This window comes from Gavia stellata, chromosome 29, assembly GCF_030936135.1.
Source record: "Gavia stellata isolate bGavSte3 chromosome 29, bGavSte3.hap2, whole genome shotgun sequence".
Taxonomy (NCBI): Eukaryota; Metazoa; Chordata; class Aves; order Gaviiformes; family Gaviidae; genus Gavia; species Gavia stellata.
Genome location: NC_082622.1, coordinates 5,032,174 through 5,051,697, shown reverse-complemented (window position 1 = coordinate 5,051,697; position 19,524 = coordinate 5,032,174). Strand labels below are relative to the sequence as shown.

The window sequence follows — 19,524 nt, the reverse complement described above, 5'->3', positions numbered from 1 at the left end:
TTGCTTAGCTGCCCTTCCCTGAAACGCGGGACATACAGACAGCAACAAGAGGGAGCTTCCTCCCCAGCCAGGGCTGAAACTCAAGAGATGAGCCGGGGCTTTTTATAGCAGCAATTGCCTCTGGCTAGCTGAAGTTTTCAGCAAGGAAGACAGGAACAGTATGATCTAGCTTTCCTTACCATTCAAACCTCGCATGCCCTTCTCTGGCGGGGAGCTGCAGCACACGCAGAACGCTCCTGATGGCCTTCTCACCAGTTCCAGTGACCTCCTCCAAGGTCAAGACAGTCCAACGCCATCTTCTTTCCTTACTGTGAGCCCAACACAACCTGCTGACCGCCAGCCCAGAGAGCAGCAGGACCTCCTCTCCCAGCTGCACAGGCTTGAAAGCCTCCACTATACCTCTTCGCTACCTCCTCGCTCACTCGTCTCAAAGGTTTCCAGCATTTTTTCCCCTAAGGACTTGCCTAAGAAAATTAACTGACCTTGTAAGAGCAGGTTTTAAAATTGCAAGCAAATACAATAACCTACCACCATCTTATGACTGCCCAAGTGTCTTAAACTCATAGAAGGGATTAAGATAATGCGCTTTCTAATCTAACCCTCCTGACAATACTGACTGCTCCCTCCTACCTTGGGTTTGCACTTTGTCCAGATTATAGCCATCTTCTGTTTCTTAAGCCAGATCAGATGACTCAAAGCAGAAAATAATTCCACCTCCTAGCCACGCTTCTGTTACACCCTTACAGTTTGGAAGATCTCGCCTCTGTCATCTCTAGTTGGAAGTTTGTTACCCAAAGCCTTTGATCTCTCTTCCACAGTTTCATCCTGTGACCTCATACATTTTTGTACCCCAGTGATCTCTTCCTCCAGCCCAGCATTTACACCCTCAGGTAGTTGTAGGTGGCTTTCATTACAGTGTAGCTGCAAACAACTGCATTAAGACTTTTCCTCTCAGTTTTGCTTTCAGTGGTTTGGTCTGAAAACCACTTTTTCACCTCCACTTTTCCACTTCGCATCTTTCTTAGAACCACCCCTGAAATTTGCATTAGGTTAAGGCTGCCTCTGCAGTACATCTCTTGAGGTACAATTATACATCGCTCTAAGCTAAAGAGCACGCTGCCACCCAGACTGGTGGGCTGCTCTCCCACCACATGTTCCTGCCCCCTCCCTTGTACCCACATCACCCAACACGCAGCCAGGTGATTAGACGGTGAACCGATCTGCCTGAAAAGTTATTTTAGCAGGATGGCCCCAACTCAGAGACATCAGGGATGACAGAAAAGGGTATAAGACTTCTTTGACAACAGGGCAAGCTTCAATAAGCTTAGCTGTGACTAATTATGACACCATACCATGAAGCATCTTGTCTATAACGTTTGAGGAAACGCCCCTAACCCAGGCAGCTCAAAAGTCATCAATTGGTTTCTTTTTCTAAGCCTAAGGCTTTCGAACCTGAGCTCCGAGGTCAGCAGCTCTCCTGCAGCGGCTAGAGTGCAGTCTGGAGCGTGATCAGAACAAGCCGGAGATGGTGAGCGCAAGTGTGATGGAGGAGTTTAGCAGGACAAGACATGGAGGCTGGAGCAGGACACGTACAAGAGGGACAGGATAAGAAGAGGCACACAGAACACCCCTTCCCTCCCCGCTGGCAGCAGACAGGAAGATGTCCAAGACAGGCATTGTGCTTTCTTAGCAACACCTTCCTTACGGAACAGGCTGCCTTCCTTGCCAGGTGCAAAAGTCAGACGAGAGAGTATATTGAAAAGGGCAAGACAAACAGGAACCACATTAGCAAAGAGCCCTTAAATTTGTCTCCCAAAAAAGAATGGCTGCAAGGGTGAGGTTTGCCAGAGGAAGATCACTACACAGCTACACAGAACACAGACAGGAGGAGAAGTTCATTTGCAGACTCACCCTGCTCAGGGTCTTCCAACAGAACCCCTCTTTTTACCAGCTCCTCTCTCGGCTTTCGCATAGAAATCTTTCGTTCTAAAACTGATATTAAATTGAAAAAAAGCACTCAGAAAACAGGGTAAGCTAGAAGTTCAAGAAGACACTTTTTTAAAGGGATCCTCTGGAGGAAATAAAAGGGCTTCAAATTTCACTGGTTTTGCATGGATTAAGACGAGGGAGGAGGGACGGCACGTTCAGGCCTGCACTTCACACTAGACTGGCGATCATGGAGCAAACCCTCCCTCCCCAGAGCTGCTTGGGGAGGTTCTTTGCAAGAAAGGAATTTGTTTGTCTGAAACTACTGCTCCATGGCAAGGTGTTTCTGGAGAGATTGCAGGTGCCAGTCCACCACCAAAGTCACATTTTGATTCTCACACATGTCAGCACTCAGGCTTGTGACAGCAAGCCCTTCTCACTAGCCAGATGGCTAACAGCAGGTTTCCCAAGCGGAGGAAGGGACTCCCACCCACCCCGATTACTCTACCTTCCGAAGTCTCCTTAAATTTGTCACTGCTTTTCTTTTTCCTCCACTTCCAGGGTTTGAAGATCTTGCCAAAGCTTGAGAACTTGCTTTTCCTCTTTGTAGGAGGTGTGGTGTCACCCGATTCCAAAACGTCTACCCCCATGCCGGCATCAGTTGGGGGGTGATCCACCTCTTCAGCTGCACGGAAAAGAATAAAGAAGTTACTTTTGAGCTGCGGATAACTGTTGCCATCTCCCACCAGCCTGCCCCTTGCACACTGGGAAATGGTGGCATACGTTCATGCAAAGAAGGTAGCGAGACTCCATGCCTTCAGGTAACCCATCAGCATTTCACATTAGCTTGGGAGACGAGAGTGGGGTTTCCAATGTTAACAGCGCAAAGGGTAACCAGGAAAAGGCTTTCTAATGAAAGAAGGATTAGTTTAAATTTGCAGTGTCACAGCTTTGCCCAAGGAATACAAATCTCTTTGCTGCAGTTTCTCATCTTCAGTTGGAAGCAACTGGTGCTAGACACAAGTAATTACATGAACACAAATACCTTTCAGACTGCAGAGCCGACTTTCATGACTGTCTATACACACTGAAATTACCAGTCCCATTACAACAGCTGTATGTGCTAGAACCTAGCCCCTCTGATTTTTCCCTCTATAAATACAGCCAGCAATGCTGGCCAAGAGCAACAACTACACAGGAAAGCAACACAATACAGGCCTGCGCTCCACCTACTGTACTCGAAGTCTCTGGAGAACAACACAAGAAGGACACGGAGGCGGGAAGGGACACGCAAAAAAAACCCCAACTTGCTGCAACAAAAAAAGCTCATAAAGAAACAACTTGTGAAGCAGAACCAGAGCACAAAACGCTAAACTGGTGACTGTCAGTTCTGGCTTGCCTGGTGTTGCTGTTTTCTGGGTGTTTGATGAAACATAAGGGAACACTTACAACCGGCAGAATCTAGCAATGCCTGCAAAAAAATAAAAATCAGAGTGCACACAACCTAAGTGGAGCCAGCTGGTGGCCTGCTTCATGGTCTTAATTTACAGACCAAGAATCCCTTGGCTTCAGCACTGCAAAAGGCAGGAGCACCCAAGCTGCATCGCGGAACTCCGTGAAAACATGCAATATTGAGAACAGAGCCTCGAGACTTCCTACAGTGCTACGATGCAGTCCTGCCAAACGCCGCATACCGCAGGCTGAGGTGCCGTGTTACAAATTGCACTTGCGCGTCTTATTTTTGAGCCTCTAAGTCAAACGTTCTGGAGTTTGCAAGCCTTCTGGGATCACAAAAGACCTTTTAGTCAACTTCAGACAAGCCTGTATGACGCGCCTGCAGAAAAGACAATACCCCGTAGGCCACGCAGAAAGTTCAGCCAAGTATCCCATCTCCTGAGGCTAAGAGATTGGGAAAGGAATTTCAGGGGAAAGCCATTTTGCACATAGGACAAAGCGCTAATAACGTATCTGCTATATCCTACAAATATCCACCAAGGATACAGACCCAGATGTGAAAAAGCAGATTCCTCTCAACATGGGGAAGAGCAGACTCAGGACAGGGGAAAAAAAAACAAACAGGAAAAAAATGAGTTATTTGGTGGACCTCCACCTGCACCCCTGCACTGCTTCCTAGCATGAGATTTCAGACCCCAGGAAGCATCAAGCACGGGGAGCCCCAGCCACGGGCTCCCGAGCAGCCTCAAGCCGGCTGGGCTGGGGACAGGCTGTCGCTGTGCAACACTGCAGGACAGACGGACCCCGATTTTTCAGTCTGAGCACAAGCGAAATGGAAGATCACTAAATAATAGGGAAGAGAAGAGCAACAGAGACCATGCTAGCAGCACAAGGGAAAACAGAGTATTTCAGTAGGAGGATATAGATCACATGTGAGAAGTGTAGCCTTTAACCAAATGATGGAGGAAGAGGAAAGCCAGTCCAGGACTCCAGTTTACCGGGAGGCTGGAGTGGCAAGGAAGTGCCACTGTGCTAACCAGCAGGAAAAATTATTTTCAAAGCTGACTGTGGCCATTTCAGACTTTACCTAAAATGCATGACCCTTCCAGCTCTGTACAGGTTTCTCTCCTCTCACTTGCGGGACTCCAGATTTCACACAGTTGTGGCTGATAGGGTTTTTCTGTTTGGTTGTTGGTTGTATTTTTTTCTTTTTTAAATCAGCCCTCTAACAGAAAGCTCACTGAGAACCAGGGAAAAGCTGATGCCAGCCAACATTTATTTGAAAAAGCAAGATCAATCCAGCATCTGAGCTGCTGCTTAAAAAAAGAAAAATCTGGCTTCATAACAGGAGAGAAATTGGGTGGAAAGTAACATACAAGATGTCAGCACCGATCTGTGATTTTCTGCGGCTCTATTCTGTGATTTTCTGCCGGGAGGGAGGGAGGGAGGAAGCGGCAACAACAAAAAAAGGCATTTCAAGCTCCCAGAAACCCAGGATGAATTGTCTGGATGTTTAGAGGCACTTTCTTCAGAGACTAGAACATTAGCCCTGGCGTTGTACATGTAATTTTAAAAGGCAGTATTCACTTTGTTCAATAGAGCGTTCCCAAAGTTTACCAGGCAGGCAAGACAGCTTGCCAGGCACAAGCTGTGGACTGAATTTGGATCCCAAATGCCACGCAAAGGCATTTCCCTCACCTTTCCAAGGAGCAGTAACAGCGCTGAAGGCAGTCAAACCAAGCTCACTTCATATATATATATATATATATATATATATGATCTCCCTTCCCTGAATTACTCTTAGGAATGTAACTTATGTGCTGTCTGCCACCCAAGGTGTCAGAGTGCTGCACTAAGCAAAACAAGTTATTAAAAGAAAACTCAACCATCAGGTCCACAGATTAATGAACGAAGACCTCAGCAAGCTGTGATGTCTCCATTTCCAATTAGAGGGAGAGTGACAAGCATTCCCCCGCCACAGTCACCTCGGAGCAGCTAGGGGAGGAACAGTGGACATGAAAGGATGAGCCGAAACTGCAAGAGACACACAATATCCCCGAAGCAGGAGCAGCTAAAAAGCAGGGAGGGTGGGGGAGAGCCCACATGCGAGTTTTACTCCAGGCGGAAGAACCTCTTTCAGCAGCTCCTGCAGTCCAGGTCTGGCTGTCAAATCAAATACCATCTCAGGGTGGAGTTTCACACCAGGTGCCTGACTGCCATGAATTGCAATCACGCAGGTTAATACAAAAGCTAGGTTTCACAATGACGTTCAGCATCGACGTCGAATAACTCAGTTCTTGCTGTTCTGCCATGCGACTCCATTAGCTATGCTATCAACTGCTTGTAGGCTTGTGCTGTGCATCAGGTCTCGTCCAACATGAAAACACTCAGTTTTGCTGTTCTGTAATCAGTTCCGTGTCTAAAAACAGCCAGGCAAGAGGGAGAGACAGGCATACTATGTACCCCTTCATAGCATAAAATCACAGTCCAAATCATTTTCCATCCCTTTTGCTCTGTGTAGAATAAAGCTCGACACACGTTATTAAACAGTGTGAACATCCCAAGACAGCCCACCGGCTGATACCGATGCCGTGAAAGCAATTTCCCTCCCCGATACAAACGGGGATTCATTCTGTCTGGTTCTGCAGCACAGGCTGCTCGCAGGAGAGCTTGTAATGCCCGGATCCCTTCCACAGCACTCTTCCTTTTACCATCCGCAATTGCCACATGGACATAGACATTTAAAACAGTCTGTTGTGATGCAATTATGAATTACATTTACTGCTAATTAGCAGGTGGATCAGCAGCTGTAGGTGTGCTTTACTGATCTATATTTTAAATAACCTCATTGTTCAGTGATTGTTCACATTAGATAGTGCTCATACTCCCTCAGAAAAAGACCTTCCCTTCCATTCACAGCCCATTTCCAGCTCAAATTTCCATGGAATGGTGCAGAGAGGACATTTCTTGCCCAAGCTGCCTTCACTATGAAGAGAATCGGCAAAGAGGAATCCACCTCAGCAAGGTGCATTTTCTGCGCCTCCTCTTGCTCTGCTCTACAAGGTAGAAACCCCTCCTTATCCGAGTCATGCACTGGGAAACTGCTAAGGAACCACAGCACAGTGCTCAGGGAAAGAAACGGGACAAAAAAAGATGAACCAGACTTTAAGTGAAGGGTCAGAAGCGTCAGGAAGCTGATGCCCTCGCCAGACACAGCCCTTGCTCAGCACCACGGCTGCTTACACGCATGGCAATCTCTGTCCAAGAGACCAGCCTCACCTTATTCACTGTGGTCCCAGGCTGGAAAACCCACTTAAAAATTTATTAAAAAGGTTGAATGCAGTCACACAGGTGAACCCAGGGGAGTCCTCATTAGAAGGTCCAGAGCTTTCCGATAAGCAGCTCCCTAATGTGCCCCCATGCCAAAGCACAGCCTTGTTCAACCTTTCTGCAAGAACAACATGAAGTACCCACTTCAGAAAAGTGCCTCTGAAGCAGGGAGAGCCCCACAGAGCCCACCTGGACACCAGCATGCCATGCCTAACGCACTGCCCCACAACACAGCCCCAGCTGAGAAAAACTCCAGAATAAAACATCTACTGCACCTTCAGCACATTGCCCCAGGCGAGCGTGGGTGCTTCTCCTGGAGAAGATATCCCGGAGCGCTCAACCTGCCTCGGACAGACCCCCAGGACCCAGCTGGGCTGGGGAGGCAGCTGTGCCCCGGCTGCTATCTCCCAGCTTCCCTACCAGAGCCTGCTGCCATTTCAGATCTTCTCTCTGAAACACTTAACATGTCCTGATCCCGTTCCATCAAAACAAGCAGGTGAATTTGAACTGTTTAAACAGCAGATTTGTGTTAACCCAAAATGTTTAGACTGAAATAGTCTAGGGAAACGTCACAAAATTGGCACAGCCTGGAGACACAAGAAGGCAGAAAGCTCCAGCAGTGCCAAGCAGCTAGGGATGCAATTCTCCATCAGTCCGCCTGGCCAGCTGGTCTTTCAAACCCTCCCCCTGCAGACTGCTGCACACATTTACACTCAAGTCTTGCTGTTAAAATGCAGGCGGAAAAAAGCTCTTCTCCCACTGCATCTCGTGTTAGGTACAAACTGTTGTGCAAGAACATGGGTGGTGTTGAGCTACCGCTGTAATGTTGGTTTTTTTTTTTCCAGAGGAGAGAAACCATTTCAATGGAAGAAGCTGAAGACTCACAGTTGGTCTCCAAGCTCGTCACGCAGTCAGCAAGTGGCTGTGGTGCTGCATGTGTCATCTGCTCCCAGAGCTTTTCTCAGGCTCGGGGCAGCCCTTCCTATTAAAGATGGTAAAGCTTTCACTTCTACCACTACTCTCAATGGGTCAAACCAGCAGAGCAAGGATCCATGGGGTCAATTAAAGATACCACACGTGTTCACACCATTGCCATCCACACAGGACACTCACAACAGCAAGCAGCTATCTAGCCCACCTTCAGAAAATACCAACATATAAATGTAATGGTTTAATGGTCACAGCGTGGTCTAAGGGAGGAAAAGCCATTACGTGAGCAAATATAGTTAACCCCCATCTTCAGAGATCAAGCCCCGTAATACCCTTTCATCCAGCAATGCGCTACCAGCCTAGCAAAAGGCACAGCAGAGACTTCGGGTACCAACATGAATAAACAAAAAGCCTTTCCTTCACTAAGGACCACAGGGAAGATACCTACAACAGTACACGAGATAGCAGCACCTCTGATGCCCATTATTAAAAAATTAAACCCAAGCTGCATCTAGTGTAGTTCATTGCAGAATTAGTCCTGGTGACTTTTTAAACCATTTCAACTCAGGCCACACACCATCAAAAGCCAGCATGGCCATGGAGAAGTTTATTTTGGTTTTAACTGGCACACCATTACATCAGCTAAAAATCACTTCAAGATCCAAGTTACAGACCCTAACAAAGCAAGACTGAAGGCTGTGAAGAAATCAAAGAATTGCATCCCAGATGCTGACAATTCATATTATATTGCTATATGTCTGGGAGGGAAACTACCGATTTCCAGCGTTCACGAAGAAAATGGCACAATCCTTTAAAGACGAATGGTCAGTGAGCCCCAGGACAGGACTGCAGAGTGAAGCCATTAGGAAAAGACTGAGAACATGCTGCTTTTCTCCCTGAAATATCTCCGCAGACATCCAAGAGCTGGTGGAGCAGACTTTAGCTCCAAAAAGATGCAACTTACCACTGCCTACACGACGACAGGCTTTTTACCCCACTCCTTTTCAGACATGTTAAGATCTGTTAAATTCTATATTCATTAAGAGACATCCTTGCAAAGGAAACAAGCAAGCATCAGTATGTTGCTTTGTAATGGGACTTGCATAGTGCGTAAATCACGAGCTTGAGCCAGATTCTTTCCATCTGCAAACCACAGTTCACCCAGAACCTGATCCATCTCTTATCATAGTAGTTACTAACTACAGGAGTCCCACAAATCCCAGGAGTTTCTGTTCACAAGGAGCTCACCAGGCATTTCTGTCTCACAGTCATAGCCTCAAGGCTCACAGACAGACAGAACTGCAGCCGTAAGACTACGCTACAGCAAAAGACAGCGTAAATGCTTAGCTGAGAGCTAGAAAGCACTCAGACAAATTAGGCACTTCAAGGCCACACAGCAACTCTGAACACTTCTGCTTAATCACCTCTATTTTCCTAAGTTACACATGCACCTGAAATTCTGCTATCACAAGCCCAAAAGGTGCAACAGGAACTTTTGCTGAGAACGTGGCTGCTCATTACACACCTAACATCACCATACCTTCAGAAGCACGTTATGCAGTACAGCCTGGACCTAAGGCGACAGCGGGACCAACCGCCTCGCAACACCGAGCCTGCGCGGGATCCTCACTGGCTCACGCTGTGGGATTGCAACAAACCCTCCCGTTGCCAAAACAGTGTTGATGCACAGGCTGGAGGATAATTCAGCTCCCTCCTCTTCAGCTTTGTTGTGCCGGGCAGAGCAGTTAAGAATCCAAAAAGCTTTCAAGCAAACAGCTACAACTCAAAAAGCAAACAAAGACTCTTTTGAGGGAAATGCTCTTAAGGTTAAAGTATCAAAAAAGCACTTTAGGTGAATGTTTCTAGCTTCCTGTAACAGCCTTAAAAACTTCATGTGCATTTCCTGAATGGTCCAGGGAAGACGTGAATCCTGACCTTAAAGCAATAAAAGACTGTGGTCACAAAACAGCCTCAAATAGTCCCAGCCCTCGGCTTCCCTGTCTTTTGTACACTTCTAAACACTATAATCTTCACAAGACTTTTCTTTTCAGCAGCATCCTGCCAAAGTTAATGCAAGAACCATCTCTTCAAGTTCACAATTTATTCAGTAGGAGCTATGCAAGCTGTGCCATGAAAAAAGACTTCAGATAGCAAATGACCATTTGTGGAAACACCAGGTCTGCTGGCCTCCAGTCTCCGGCAAAGGACAACGTGATCACACCAAGTGAACCCGCTCCCCTGAAAATTACCACCATCTCTGGTGCTTGATGAGAGAAGGAGCCCAAGACTGAACAGGTCGGCTTCTAACAGCGCGTAAGTCCAAGGAGAAGATGCTGTTAATCTCCATCGAGAGTATGAAGATGACTGAAGTTTTACTTCTCCCTTCCGCTCTCTCAATACCACTTATTTTTAGCAGCCCTTGAACAAGACTAGCTGGATTGAACTGGGGCTGGGGAAGAAAGAATCACTGGTTTAATCTGAGCCCTAAAAAATACATGGTAGGTTCAAAATTGTCCAAGCGAAAAAGAATGAAAAAAAATAACCTGTACATCAGGGAGCTCTGCATGTGCAAATGTCAAGTGTTTCTCTAAAAAATCAGATAATTCCGCTTTACAGATGAGAGTAAGCAACTCAGCCCCGACAGCTGACAGCGAGTCCATATGAGATAAAAGGGAAGGGCACGATGTGTAAAATCTCCTGTTATAGTCAGGGCATCGCAGTCCCAGCACTGGGAACAGCACCTAAGACAGAGACCTGGAAATAACACTGACCTACACACAGTGTTCTGGAAGTAGTGCTACAGCAAGGACTTAAAGCAAGGTTGTGTTTGCTACAGCCTGCCAGTTACTCAGACACCTTGCAGAGTAGAGAGAGAAAACAAGCAGGAAGATAACTGCCAAGTCCCTTCTCCCCCCAGAACTACTATAGCTGCCCCAAAAAGCTGGGTGACATCCCACACAAGGAGGCAATTGTGGGCAGCTTTGATCCGGGCAGACTATCGGGGCTGGCTCCTACCCCACTCAGGTGAATTTACCACTGTCCAAGTGCTTTGGCAAAGTTAGCATCCCTGAACCTGTCCATGCAAGACAGAGGCTATCCCTAAAAACTGCAGCTCGGAGCCTGTCTGAAGATCAGCAGAACGTGTTGCACAGCGATTGCGTGTGACATGAGTAAGAGAAAGGAAGGAAATGGAGTTATTTCTCTGGTTTCTCTTCCCAGCTCCCAAGCCGGGCGCAGGTTACACAAGCCCCGCATTCCACTCCTCCCGACTCCTCCGTTTCACCTGCAATCCTGCCCTGCCGCAGCCCCAAAGTTTCCTCCGTCTCCCTTGCCCTCCATTACTCACCAAAAGCAGCTGGATTTACCGGTCTCGAGAAGTGCGGCTGCCCCATTAGATTCTTTTCTAAGCAGCTCTCCCGGGAGGAGGCGGGAGGGGGAGAGAGAAAAAAAGTCTACCCTGAGAAAGCACTTTAGTCCTTTAAAATAAATCCACGCTTTGGACCGGGAAAGAGCCTGGCAAGCGAGGCGGCTGCCAACTCTCAGGCAACGGCACGGGTGTCCAACGGTCCCGCACAGGTCCTCTTCTCCCCATACCCCATGGCCGGGCACTTGATTCTCATAAATAGGCGTCCGTGCCAGCTCCCTTCATGCAGGAATGCCTGTCATTCCAGAGCCGAGCTGGCTAGGGCCGAAGCTCAGGAAGGGGAGGAGACAGCCAGCCACGCTCCAGCCACTTAGCTGCATAATCCAAATCATCAACACCCCTCGCTCCTTCCTCGCATCAAGTTTAGGGAGAAGAGAGAAAAGCTGGGAGCGAGGAGAGAGGGAGACCAGGGTGTTTTGCTCAAGGAAGCGCTTGGAGAAACCACGCACACCAATGCACAGAGGGGTTTCACCTCCCAAACGGGATCAAGGAGGGAATAGCGTACCTGAGCCTGCAAAATACAAACCAAGGCGGTGATGAATGAGAAAGCATGGTACTCTAACTGTTGTAGGAGCTGCACTATCCTGAGAGTAAAGGGAATTGCAAAAAGAGTGCCTGAGCTGATATGCATCTAGCCAGATGTACAATAAAAATACAATTTCATAGTAATTCCTCCCTCCATTGAAGTTACCAGGAAGAAGGTAGGAGCAGGGAGTGTGTCTTCTCGTTTAATTTAAATTTAACAAAGGAAAATGTAAATTTAACAAGGAAAGCAAGAATTTGGTTTTTATTTTGCGTATCACACCTTGATGGTTAATGTAACAAATATCCCCCTCAATCTCTGCATCACAATAAGAAAGATCTCCAGAGTTTAAATATGGCCACCTGGATTCTTTAAGTTTTCATCAAAATCTGTGTTAGGACTTCAGTGAACCTACAGATCATTTCCAACCCCTGTACACCACACCACAGAGGAGCGGGAAAACCTTTAAACATCCAGAAGCTTAATCTTAACTCGGGGGAAAAGGAAAAACAATTTTCAAAAACGTACAGGAATTTGCTGCAGCATCACAACCAGTGACTAATCAGGAACTTGAACCCATCTGACACATCCAGGTTTGTTCTCTCCACTGCAGGAAGGGCTGTAGGAAATAGCAGTTTTAAACACACCAAGATTTGCTACAGCCCTCAAGGTCCCCGTCATTGTCAGGCCAGCAGCCGTAGTACTTCAATATCGCTGAATATTGCTGAGGCAGCCAGGAAGAGTTGAGGACAAACTCACTACTGCAGCAGTCCCAATAGTAAAAATCTTCTATTTTGGGAAACAACAAAATCCAAGATTGTCAATTTGGGCTGGTGCAGCTGGGAACAATCCATGCTGCACATTAGTTGGAACAGACACCCGAAGCGAACGCCTGCTTCACGGCGGCAGAGATCGCCGTTCGCAACCGCATGTCGCAGAGGGAGGCAGTTTTGCGGCCAACGCACCCCAGAAAAGGGAAGGGGGTAGTTTTGAAATCTAATAAAACTCCACCTAAGCCACAAACACACCTGGAAGACGTTCATGCTCTTAGTTCCTCCACTAACATACTAGACATGCCATCGGACAACTTGCGTATCCATTCCTCTCTTCCGAAGCACAGCCGTAAAAACACGGGAGGAAGCAGGACACCTCTGCACCTTCTCCGCCTGCACCAGCACCCCGCTCGTCCTTAACCCCTGCCTGCTGAGCAGATGACCACCGTCCCCATGGGCAGCAAGGGCACGGTGGCAGAAGCAGGTGGAAGAGCAAGGGATCAGCAGACATGTGGAGGCAGAGGAGCAAATAGCACTCTCCTCCCTCGCACAGAACATATGGACGTTCCTGAAAGCATTGCTCTTCTCAGCCTCCCACCACCAGACATCTCTGTGCTCAGAAGAGGAGCCTGTGTTTCTGTCTGGTCAGCCACAGCAGTCAGTCTTCCAAGTACTTTTGATTTTCATTGTGGGCAATTAACATACTGATTCACAGGCATGCTCCACCTCATTTAAGACTCTTTGCTTTGAAACAAAGAAAAAGCCATTTTAAAGCCATTTAAATATGCTGCCATCTGGCAGAGACCCTCAAAGTTCGGAGATAGAGGCTGGAAGACTTCTCCAAGTCTGTAAATCAGCTGTCCAGCTTGGAAGGAGGTATGGAAAAAATATCCCTGCATCTGGGAACGCTACAGAACGCTAAACACTGCATCTAGACTTGCCTGACTTCCAAGGAGATTAAAGCCATTGCATTTTATATTGCATTTGCTGTGAATTAAAAGTGCACAAAGCTCTGCTGCAGAACAGTGACACATGGTAGGTTGTTAAAGCACAGCAGTACAATCATATGCCTGACCTCTTACTTCTACATTAGTAAAACATGAAACATTGGCTTAAATGTCAATGAAAGATTTAAACTAATGCATTTAAATTCAGAGCGGCTGCAGTCCAAGAGCACGCACGACTGTTACTCAGGCTCTGGTGCCGCACAGTAACTCACCAGGCTGTGAAAAGACAATCACGCAATAAAGCCCTTTCACATTTCTGTATCGTTGATCAGGCCTCACGAACCATCACAAAGAGAACAACAAGACTATTTGGCAAAGGCACTTGTAATAAAGTTTGTACGAGAAGCATTAATATTTGCTTCCGAAACCCAGGGCTGTGATGCTCAAGGAGCAGAACTACAAATCTGCATTTCAATTTGCAACTGGCTTTAGACTCCAAACACCCTTCAGGAGTATCAACCACAACTCTGTCCTCTCTGGGGTAGAAAGAACAAAAAACCCCACCAGACGAGGGATGACAAAACGCAGCGCACAGCAGAAATCCAAACCAAAAGTAATGCCAACACCATTATTTTCAAGGTGGACTCCTGGCCAGAAAAGCCTGCCACTCCATCCTTCACTTCCAGCTCTGGAAAGAAAGGTGCAAATTCTGTTCCTGTCGCATCTCCAGCATGAGGACAGAGCGTAAGTGCAGCCGTAACTTACTGGGCTTTTAAGTAACCCTTTGTATCCATAGTGCTTTGTTTCACAGCTGGGGAAAAATACGGGTCAAAGCAACCTGCCCAAGTTCTCTGCCAGCAGCACATGAAGAGCAGAGAGCACCGACGCTTGGGGTTTAGCACCCCGTCTAGTAAGGCTGCTTCAGCTCTACCAACAGCAGTGAGACAAAACCTCAGCCCGCATCCAACTGCACATCTAGGATAAAGGAAAACCTACATTTCAAGCAAGGACAAGTAACAAATGTCCAAAATTCCCCTAATAATGCAGAAGGGCCATCTGACATAGCAGTAACCAGAAGAAACCAAAGCAAAGCCTTTACTCCGCAGGGACAGGTGAAGATCTTTATGAGAAGGAAGAGCTCGGAATAGCAAAGAGCTTTCTACAAGAAAGCAAAAAGGGATACGGCTGATAGTCCCTTCAACGTTTTCTTCTAAAAACGTAGTAACCAAGGAACCCCAGTTACATGAAAACTTTACAGGATTTCAGGAGTCAAACAGCTAAAACAAAACAACAAGATGCCCAATTATGGGCAGTAAATGACCAAGAAGCGGGGTACATCGCTTTCCTCTGAAGCTTCATTTCCTCTCGATCCAGACCAGCATCCCATTAAAAACCCAGCATTCACATGTTAATAGTCTGTTTATATACATTGTAAAAGGAACTCTTCTGGATTGTTTCACTTCAAAATCTAATGAAACCCATAATGAGCACAAATATTAGCTCCTCTAATAAAGGCACTGTTGTTCACATTTCAGTTCACACCAACGTGAAACACCGCATTCATCTGCGGTGACTCAGGCATTTATGTTCCATGATTCAGCCACAGGAACATTAAAAAGGACTCTTGCATTATCCCATCCATGCAGATGGAGCTGTCTATTTAAAACCAGTGATACTGGGCGTTTTCCTTTCAAGCCCATCAGCAAGAGAATCAACAGTAGCTACAGGATGTTTAAGGCTCTTTCCTTGCTGGAGATGCATCTACCTGGAATACGAACACGGGCCCACAGTACCATTTCATCAGGAGGATGGGCAGGGAGAAGAAAAAGTGGCAGCACCACGACGCTGGATGCGTTTCACCATAATCTGTTTGCTAGCAATCCTCAGAAGCTTTGGCAGAACAAGGAGAAGATGAGAAAATATATTATATATATGTAACAGCTCTGGCTACCAACCAAGATGACCATTTCTGGGCTGTGCTCCGAAACAGAGCATGTGGAAGACTTATTAACCATGAGAGCAGACCAAGGGGAAGCAAGTGGGTAGGAAGCTGGGCAGTCAATCTGGAAGGTCACAAGCCAACACAACGTGACGCCCTTCCTTTCTCCTCACATGGTATTAAAAGTCAGCCCGATACCCGGTGTGGAAATGGAAAATGGTTTATTTATAAGCCAGCTGGCATCGCATTGTTTAGGTTCTGTATACTTTGATGAAAGGGCGCTGGTTCGGATGAGACAGAAAAGTGAGGTAACCACTCCTAAACCACATGATTTCCTCCACGCTTCCTGTGACATTTCCAAGAGGGAAACTCCTATTTCCCAGAGCATTCCAGTCCCCTTGTCCCCACCAATTAGTCAGCACAGCAACAGCGGCCGCTCGATCTCGGAAAGCAAAGGGCAGCGGATCTAGCACACCAGGGACTGTCTTGGTGCCACCATGTATGTGCTGGTGGTGGGGAAGGTGAGCATCCCATGTCCCACAGCAGCCCAGACGTTGACCGGGATGGAGCACAGCTGGAGGAAGAACACTGCTCCGGGCTCAGGAGCAGCCTCTGCCAGGAAGCTGACCGACAGCACGTTCAGCCTCACGTTTAGGAAGGGAAAATAAAGCTGAGGACATGCTCCTGGAAAGCCTCGTGATCACAGCGGGTGGCTGGAACACAAGGAATCGCTTAATTGTCACAAGGATAGGGCTAAAGAAAATTGCGTAGTAGGTCTTGGGGCCAAGAGGAGCTTAAGGCCAAAATATCCCCCAGCCTTGTTTTCCAGCCGAGGAAGTGCAACTTTCAACGAGAGCACATTTTAGCCAGTACTGAAAACATGTCATCTTCAATGCCTCCTCACCATTCACTATAATTACAACATATGCTAAATATTTTCTTGTTTACTAGTGAGGGAACGCTAAGGAATGTAATCCTGACAAAATGAAAGATTCAGTCACATCTTGGCTGACTTGATCACCGCGGTGATTCATGGCTGTGCCATCTCGAGGCAAGGGAACCTCCAAAGCTGACAAACTACTTTTTGGAGCACCTTGAAGCAGCGTTAAAAGAAACACTGGTCAGAAGCCAAAAGAAGCACAGATACAGGACACATTCCAGCAAAGCATCAGGCATCAGCATATTCCCAACAGTGAAGCACTCGGAGGCAGGATACCCATCTGCCACTTGCAGCTATATTATTAGGAACACATTAAGCAAAAACACGGAGAAGAAAATTACATTAATTATTCCATTGTTTAAGGAAGAAACAGGCATGGCATTCAGCTTAACTCTTATTTAACCTTCCCCCTCAGCAAAAGCTAAGATACTCAGAGAAGAACCTATAAACTAACATCACCTAAAGCTTCCCGTCGCAAAACACTGGAGATGAAGAATTACAAAACTAACAGAGCTTCAGCACAAAATCCAAAATTTATCCTTCTCCTTTCAAATCACCACCCGGCACGTGCTTTTAGGACTGGCACAGCACAAGTATACAGTGTTCTTCCTAAGCGAGTGGCTGCAGTACGGACGTGCTAGACAGTCACATCCTCTGTGTTAACTACCTTACTGGACAAACCTAAGATTTTACAGCTTTATGCAGATATTATTCGAAATAACTGAGTCCTTTGGAAAAGAGGTAAGTTCGTCTATGCCACCTATAAAACTGATGAGACGAGCTCTGTTGAGCACTACACTGGAGACTGCAAATTAACAGCAAGAATAGCAGTAAATATTGAACCTCTAAAATAAGATGAAATCGAAGTTAACCCTCAGAGGTAGCACTATATTAAACTCCAGAAGCTCGTCTGCAATGTCTAGGTCAAGGTCCACAGGCTAGTATCCCTGCTCTGATTCACTGAAAGACTCATGATTCCAAATTTCTCTTCCTACCTCTAATCCTTCAAGATGACAAACTATGTCTTGAGCTGAAAGCCTCTCTGCCTACATGCTAGCTGAAAAGAAAGGCAGCAAGATTTCTCTGTAAAACCCATTTCCTCTTTTTAACATTTCACAAAAATCTCAGCAAGTACACTCGCTCTTCACATCCAAAGATGAAACTGCAGCAAAACATTTTAGTATTTCCTCTGCCACCCCAAAGGGCTCATTGCAGGCATGCTACACCAATAAGCCAAATTATCCTTCAACACCTAGAGCTCTTCAGGCTGAAGTTACGTTTTTTCCGAATTACTGCACAAAACCAGCCAGTGCCAGGGCATCGTACTATCCTTCACTCACTTGGCTCTGCCCAGGGAGACTTACAAAAGCGCCTTGGTTTAGCTTTTGGGGAACACCCAACTTCCCCACCGCACCTGCTCTGCTTTAATTATTGACTAGGCTAGAAACTCCTTATTAAAATGCAAGGCAAGTTTGGCACACAATCTCAGCTTCTGATCATCTCAAGCAGACACATTTGGAAGAGAAACCCAATTTCCCTGCCACAGTTTAGAAATTAAAAGGAACGGCAGATCGATTTGGCTTAAGGCACTTAAATTTCTCAAGAAAAATACTTTTTGCACCCATACAACTGAAAACTCAGAATTTGAAATGTTTAACCACGACTTCAGATTCACACACAAACATCAGGTTTAAAAGCTTCCTTTCAAGCGTACTGTGTTTTTACAAGCCATTTCTACCAGAGTGAATCTAACAGGTAATTACAGGTTTGACCTCCATCTATTGCACAAATATGCCTTTTGAAACAATGTGGATAAATATTTGCCCAATATGAGAAGACAGCTCCAAGAGGAACCATTCCAGTTTATCAACTTTATGATTCATGTTGATACAAGCTTTATTCTCTATTTAAGGAACAAGATAACGCTTAGGAAGTTCATCTAGCCAAATACGTTTCATAGATCTACCTTGGACCACCCTGAACAGTGGCACATCCAGACCACGGGTCACACCCAGACAAGAGCCATCAGCAAGACAGTGAGTGAACCTCAACCTCAACTCTCCAAATATTTACTATTGCTCAACCACCAAGGTGTCTCCAAGCAGCAGCGAGGCTTAAGATTGAAACATGCCGAGTCAAAGATTGCTGCTGGTGTGATTAAAGCAATGCTCTGGTTTGTGTTGTGAATCATCCCCTTCCTTACCCCTTTTGAACTGGCTCGCTGGGGAGAGAATTATGGAGGCCCAAAGGAGCTGAAAGCAAAACGTGAGCTCCCCACCTAACCCCCTTAGGCTCCTCCTGAAATCCCAGCCCCTGCCCTGATGCTCCTCTGTTTTCTGGCAGCACCAAGAGCTCTTGTGAAAACAAGATGGTGACAGACACCAGCGCTAAGCGCCATCCCAGAATATGGCACAAAAAGCAGATGTGACAATTGCAAACAGGTAGTTTACATCCCAAGATGTATACAGATCGGGTCCCCAAAAACAAACGCTGTTTACGCATCACATTGACTCACACAAGTTGCAGAGACAATGCCATGGCAATTGTTTACAGTGTCAAGGCCATTTCATATAATTAAAGGAAATGTCAAGAGATGAGATAACACCAACAGTTCAGGCGGTACAGCCAATCGTAACCTTGTAAGAAGCTGTTTCTCCCAGAGTTGCTCCCCCTCTTGCAGATGCGACCCTTCACACATTCCCAGAATCCTTATTTCACATAATTGCACCGCATTCCCTTCCTCCTGCACTTGTAGAGCACCAGCAGCAACCTTATTTAGGAACAAGTACCACCATACCAAAACAGCGGCCGAAAACCCTTTCCAAGACTATCAAATAACACTCCTGTCCACTCACACTTGGCATGGTTGCATGTGGGGCCGCAGACAGCCTCTCAGCACTGCTGCAGACACCGCTGCCGAGAGGAAATACGGTTAAATTGAAACAGGACTGTTTCTGCCAGTAAGAGGTTTGACTGTAGCCTAGCCACGACCACTGCAGTCCATCAGGACGGGCTTTGAAGCAGACAGCTCAAATGCCAACAGCCTACTTGTAACAGCCGTGAGCTCTGCAAGGGCCAGCTACTCAAATATTTACTTACCTTCTCAGACAAATTTTGCAGCAGAAGAGTTATAGCACACTACTATTTCAAGTATGTAAGCTAACAAGCTTACAGCCAACCCAGAAAGGCTTGTGTGAGCTGTAGTCCTACCTTCACCTGCAGTGGAGATAACCCCCAAGTCAGTGGGCTAGACAGAGCAGCATGATTCCCCTTGCTGCTGCCCACGGCAGCCTTTGTAAGCCTCACACCTATGTAAAACACCTTGAGATAGGGGCTC

At 46.6% G+C, this 19,524-nt stretch overlaps 1 protein-coding gene across 6 annotated transcripts in view; it reads right to left on the bottom strand.

Annotated features, from left to right (window-relative positions):
* The window catches only part of PHACTR4 (phosphatase and actin regulator 4), a 67,620-nt gene that overhangs the window by 12,686 nt on the left and 35,410 nt on the right, over nucleotides 1–19,524 (bottom strand). For 5 of the 6 annotated variants that reach the window (XM_059830758.1, XM_059830755.1, XM_059830756.1 and 2 more), the window contains 2 exons: nucleotides 2,435–2,611; nucleotides 1,912–1,992 (listed from right to left, as the gene is read on the bottom strand). In XM_059830758.1, the coding sequence (XP_059686741.1) occupies nucleotides 1,912–1,992; nucleotides 2,435–2,576 (223 nt within the window). In that variant the 5' untranslated portion in view covers nucleotides 2,577–2,611. Of the gene's footprint in view, nucleotides 1–1,911; nucleotides 1,993–2,434; nucleotides 2,612–10,987; nucleotides 11,159–19,524 lie in introns of those variants that run through there. The other variant, XM_009822050.2, reaches the window with a different exon arrangement.